Source organism: Mizuhopecten yessoensis, unplaced genomic scaffold (genome assembly GCF_002113885.1).
Source record: "Mizuhopecten yessoensis strain PY_sf001 unplaced genomic scaffold, ASM211388v2 scaffold8535, whole genome shotgun sequence".
NCBI classification, from domain to species: Eukaryota; Metazoa; Mollusca; class Bivalvia; order Pectinida; family Pectinidae; genus Mizuhopecten; species Mizuhopecten yessoensis.
The window spans coordinates 2,298-8,695 of record NW_018407596.1 but is presented as its reverse complement, the minus strand read 5'-3'; the positions used below and the strand labels follow the sequence as shown (position 1 = coordinate 8,695).

Sequence of the window (6,398 nt, the reverse complement as noted above, 5' to 3'; positions counted from 1 at the left end):
AGTGCAGCGTGTGACACCAACAATGCTGGTAACATATTGCTATTGTTCACTCTAGCAGGCTGAGTGCAGTGTGTGTCACCAACCATGCTGGTAACATATTGCTATTGCCGACTCTAACAGGCTGAGTGAAGCGTGTGACACCAACAATGTTGGCAACATATTGTCATTGCCCACTCTAACACGCTGAGTGCAGTGTGTGTCACCAACCATTCTGGTAATATATTGTCATTGTCCAATCTAACAGGCTGAGTGCAGTGTGTGTCACCAACCATGCTGGTAACATATTCCTATTGCCGACTCTAACACGCTGAGTGAAGCGTGTGAAACCAACCATGCTGGTAACATATTGTCATTGCCATCTCCAGCAGGCTGAGTGCATCGTGTTACAGTAACAATGCTGGTAACATATTGCTATTGCCCACTCTAACAGGCTGAGTGCAGCGTGTGATACCAACCATGCTGGTAACATATTGTCATTTCCAACTTTAACAGGCTGAGTGCAATGTGTGACACCAACCATGCTGGTAACATATTGCTATTGCCCACACTAACAGGCTGAGTACAGCGTGTGACACCAACCATGCTGGTAACATATTGTCATTGCCTACTCTAACAGGCTGAGTGCAGTGTGAGTCACCATCCATGCTGGTAACATATTGTCATTGGCCACTCTAACAGGCTGAGTACAGCGTGTGACACCAACAATGTTGGTAACATGTTGTCATTGCCCACTCTAACACGCTGAGTAAAGTGTGTGTCACCAACCATGCTGGTAACATATTGTCATTGCCCACTCCAGCAGGCTGAGTGCATCCTGTGACACCAACCATGCTGGTAACATATTGCTATTGCCCACTCTAACAGGCTGCGTGTAGCGTGTGACACCATCAATGCTGGTAACATATTGCTATTGCCCACTCTAACAGGCTGAGTGCAGCGTGTTACACCTATGATGCTGGTAACATATTGATATTCATTCTAACAGGTAACATATTGCTATTGCCCACTCTAACAGGCTGAGTGCAGCGTGTTACACCTATAATGCTGGTAACATATTGATATTCATTCTAACAGGCTGAGTGCAAAGTGTTACACCTATAATGCTGGTAACATGTATATAATGCCCTCATTACACTTTTGTAAATAAAGTTAAACTAACATGGTTTAAAAGGAAAGATTTACAAAGTTAAAACCCTATCAGTAATAATAAATTCTTTTTTGCCATGCTCGCTGATATGACCGTGGTAACGGCGGTCCATACCGTAGTCAATAAACATTGCTCGGCTTTCGATATGGCATTAGTGTGTAAGGATAAGAACGACAGTTTTACATGTCTCTTTGTACATTATGCAATGTTGTATTTATTCTGTGGACGAAACACAAATGTGAAATCTATAGATCCTCTCAAATCTCTCTTCAAACTTCAGAATATTTATTTTCCAACTGACATCGGAGATAAGTGAATGTGAATGGCGGGCATCATAAGTTGATTCCTTACAAGGAGTAGGACCCATTATAGATGGAAATCGATACTCGAGACAAGGATTACATATATCAAACGAAATACGGTCATATCACTCCTTTGTTTACAAGCCTTTTATAACGCTGATACTGGTCTACAGGTCAATCGTATTGATTTTTCTTCCCTTCCATTAATAATTCTGTTTACGCGATATCTTATTAGAGCGATGGGCTTTAATTGACGAGGGAGTGATTATTAGATGACCATGCTATTTCTAGAGCTACATGTGCCTAGCTCCGCTATTTACATTAAGTATAAAACTATAGCAACCGTATATAGATCATACACTCTCAGTAAGACCTATAACACAACCAGCTGTCTTAAACCTATCTGCTGTTCTTTTTAATTACCAATTCTTGTAAATCTCGTAGATTGATGGATGGGTACGGATTAATTGAAGGATTTGTGATGAGTTGATACGTGGATATATGGATGGATCTGTCATGGATTGATAGATAATTGGATGAATCTGTAATGTATGTTCGAACATATCCATCCATCTCCCCCCTCTACCCATCATAGATCCATCCATCTCAACCAAACAACCCATCATAGATCCATCCTTCTATTCCCCTGCACCCATAAAAGGTAAATCCATCTCTCCCCTTCCACCCATCATAGTTCAATCCATCTCTCCCCCTCCACCAATCATTTGTCCATCCATCTCTTCCCTTCCACCCATTATATGTCCATCCATCTCTCACCTTCCACCTATCATATGTCCATCCATCTCTCCCCTTTTACCCATCAAATTTCCATCCATCTCTCCCCTTCCACCCATTATATGTCCATCTATCTCTCCCCCGCCACCCATCATTTGTCCATCCATCTCTTCCCTTCCACCCATTATATGTCCATCCATCTCTCCCACTCTCCCCACCGTATGTCCATCCATCTCCCCCCTCCACCCATCATATTTCCATCCATCTCTCCCCTTCCACCCATTATATGTCCATACATCTCGCCCCATCATAGTTCCATCCATCTCTCACCCTAAACCCATCATTTGTGCATCCGTCTTTTCCAAACCACAAATCATAGGTCCATCAATCTCTCCCCCTCCACCCATTATATATCCATCCATCTCTCCCCTTCCACCCATTATATATCCATCCATCTCTCCCCTTCCACCCATTATATATCCATCCATCTCTCCCCTTCNTCTCTCCCCTTCCACCCATTATATATCCATCCATCTCTCCCCTTCCACCCATTATTTGTCCATTCATCTCTCCCGCTCCACCTATCATATGTCCATCAACCTCCCGCCCACCACACATATTATGTCCATCCATCTCTCCCCATCCACCCATTATACTTCCATCCATCTCTCCCTCTCCACTCATCATATGTCCATCTATCTCTCACCCTCCACCCATCATATGTCCATCTATCTCTCGCCCTCCACCCATCATATGTCACTCCATCTCTCCCTCTCCAACCACCTTATATCTATCCATCTCTCCCACTCCACCAATCATAGGTCCATCCATCTCTCACCCTCCTCCCACCTGGGGTTCATCCATCTCTCCCCCACCACCAATCATATGTAGATCCCCCTCTCCCCTCCACCCATCATAGGTCCATCAATCTCTACCCCTTCACCTATCATAGATCCATCCATCTCATCCTCTCCACAAATCATATATCCATTAACCTCTCCCCCACCACGCATATTATGTCCATCCATCTCCCCCTCCACCCATTATATGACCATCCATCTCTCCCTATTCACCCATCATACATCGGTCCATCCATCTCTCCCCTTCCATCCATCATATGTCAATCAATCTGTCCCCCTCCAGCCATTATATGTCCATCCATCTCTCCCCCTCTCCCCATCATAGTTCCATCCATCTCTCCCCCTCCACCCATCATATGTCCATCCATCCTTCCTCCACTACCCATCATAGATCAATCCATCTCACCCCCTCAACCTATCATAGATCCATCCATCTCCCCCTCCACCAATCATATGTCAATCAACCTCTCCACCACCACACATATTATGTCCATCCATCTCTCCCCCTCCATCCATTATATTTCCATCCATCTCTTCCCTTCCACCCATTATATGTCCATTCATCTCTCCCCCTCTCCCCACCATATGTCCATCCATCTCTCCCCTTCCACCCATCATAGTTCCATCCATCTCTCCCATTCCACCCGACATTTGTCAATCCATCTCTTCCCTTCCATCCATTATATATCCATCCATCTCTCCCCTTCCACCCATCATTTGTCCATCCATCTCTTCCCTTCCGCCCACTATATGTCCACCCATCTCTCTCCCTCTCCCCATCATAGTTCCATCCACCTCTCCCCCTCCACCCATCATTTGTCCATCCATCTCTTCCAAACCACAAATCATAGGTCCATCAATCTCTCCCCCTCCACCGATCACAGTTCCATCCATCTCTCCACCTCCCCCATCATTTGTCCATCCATCTCCTCCCTTCCACCCATTATATGTCCATCCATCTCTCCACTTCCACCCATCATAGTTCCATCAATCTGTCCCCCTCCACCGATCATAGTTCCATCCATCTCTCCCCCTACCCCCATCATTTGTCCATCCGTCTCTTCCCTTCCACCCATTATATGTCCGTCCATCTCTCCCTTTCCACCCATCATATGTCCATCCATCTCTCCCTCTCCAACCACCTTATATCTATCCATCTCTCCCCCTCCACCAATCATAGGTCCATCCATCTCTCCCCCTCCACCCATTATATGTCCATCCATCTCTCCCTCTCCAACCACCTTATATCTATCCATCTCTCCCCCTCCACCAATCATAGGTCCATCCATCTCTCCCCCTCCACCCATTATATGTCCATCCATCTCTCCACTTCCACCCATCATAGTTCCACCAATCTCTCCCCCTCCACCGATCACAGTTCCATCCATCTCTCCACCTCCCCCATCATTTGTCCATCCATCTCCTCCCTTCCACCCATTATATGTCCATCCATATCTCCCCTTCCACTAATCATTAGTTCCATCCATCTCTCCCATTCCACCCGACATTTGTCAATCCATCTCTTCCCTTCCATCCATTATATATCCATCCATCTCTCCCCTTCCACCCATTATATGTCCATCCATATCTCCCCTTCCACTAATCATTAGTTCCATCCATCTCTCCCATTCCACCCGACATTTGTCAATCCATCTCTTCCCTTCCATCCATTATATATCCATCCATCTCTCCCCTTCCACCCATTATATATCCATCCATCTCTCCCCTTCCACCCATCATTTGTCCCTCCATCTCTTCCCTTCCGCCCACTATATGTCCCCCCATCTCTCTCCCTCTCCCCATCATAGGTCCATCCACCTCTCCCCCTCCACCCATCATTTGTCCATCCATCTCTTTCCTTCCGCCCACTATATGTCCACCCATCTCTCTCCCTCTCCCCGTCATAGTTCCATCCACCTCTCCCCCTCCCCCCATCATTTGTCCATCCATCTCTTCCAAACCACAAATCATAGGTCCATCAATCTCTCCCCCTCCACCGATCACAGTTCCATCCATCTCTCCCCCTCCACCCATCATATGTCCATCTATCTCTCGCCCTCCACCCATCATATGTCCATCCATCTCTCCCTCTCCAACCACCTTATATCTATCCATCTCTCCCCCTCCACCAATCATAGGTCCATCCATCTCTCCCCCTCCACCCATCATATGTCCTTTCATCTCTCCCCTTCCACCCATGATATGTCCATCCATCTCTCCCCCTCCACCCATCATTTGTTCATCCATCTCTTACAAACCACAAATCATAGGTCCATCAATCTCTCCCCCTCCACCCATCATATGTCCATTCATCTCTCCACTTCCATCCATTATATGTCCATCCATTTCTCCCCCTCCAGCCATCATATGTCCATCCAACTCTCCGCTTCCACCCATTATATGTCCATTCATCTCTCCCCTTCCACCCATCATATGTCCATCCATCTCTCCCTCTCCAACCACCTTATATCTATCCATCTCTCCCCCTCCACCAATCATTTGTCCATCCATCTCCCCCTCCACCCATTATATGTCCATCCATCTCTCCCTCTCCAACCACCTTATATCTATCCATCTCTCCCCCTCCACCAATCATAGGTCCATCCATCTCTCCCCCTCCACCCATCATATGTCCTTTCATCTCTCCCCTTCCACCCATGATATGTCCATCCATCTCTCCCCCTCCACCCATCATATGTCCATTCATCTCTCCTCTTCCACCCATGATATGTCCATCCATCTCTCCACCTCCAGCCATCATATGTCCATCCAACTCTCCGCTTCCACCCATTATATGTCCATTCATCTCTCCCCTTCCACCCATCATATGTCAATCCAACTCTCCCCGTCCACCCATTATATGTCCATTCATCTCTCCCCCTCACCCCACCCATATGTCCATCCATCTTTCCCCTTCCACCCATCATATACCCATCCATCTTTCCTCCCCCCATTATATATCCATCCATATCTCCCCTTCCACCCATTATATATCCATCCATCTCTCCCCTTCCACCCATCATATGTCAATCCAACTCTCCCCGTCCACCCATTATATGTCCATTCATCTCTCCCCCTCACCCCACCCATATGTCCATCCATCTTTCCCCTTCCACCCATCATGTATCCATCCATCTTTCCCCTTTCAACCATTATAGTTCCATCCATCTCTCCCCCTCCAATCATCATTTGTCCATCCATCTACCCATCTTTTGTCCATCCATCTCTTCCAAACCACAAATCATAGGTCCATCAATCTCTCCCCCTCCACCCACATTCATCTCTCCCCCTCACCCCATCATAGTTCCATCCATCTCCCCCTCTCCTCCCATATGTCCATCCATCTTTCCCCTT

At 46.7% G+C, this 6,398-nt stretch overlaps 2 protein-coding genes across 2 annotated transcripts; both read right to left on the bottom strand.

The window, feature by feature from the left end:
* Window positions 1-4,688: 4,688 nt before the first annotated feature.
* Window positions 4,689-5,291, bottom strand: LOC110456113 (acanthoscurrin-2-like). The gene has a single exon (XM_021506670.1). It carries the CDS (start codon window positions 5,289-5,291, stop codon window positions 4,689-4,691), a length of 603 nt encoding a protein of 200 aa, XP_021362345.1.
* A 223-nt stretch (window positions 5,292-5,514) lies between these two features.
* On the bottom strand, window positions 5,515-5,868 carry LOC110456112 (circumsporozoite protein-like). Its single transcript, XM_021506669.1, has one exon. It carries the CDS (start codon window positions 5,866-5,868, stop codon window positions 5,515-5,517), a length of 354 nt encoding a protein of 117 aa, XP_021362344.1.
* Window positions 5,869-6,398: the final 530 nt, after the last annotated feature.

What these genes read in the sequence shown, in the direction of transcription:
- LOC110456113 (XM_021506670.1), bottom strand. Translation starts at nt 5,291, where the DNA reads ATGGATGAACAAATGATGGGTGGAGGGGGAGAGATGGATGGACATATC.
- LOC110456112 (XM_021506669.1), bottom strand. Translation starts at nt 5,868, where the DNA reads ATGGGTGGAAGGGGAGAGATGAATGGACATATAATGGGTGGAAGCGGA.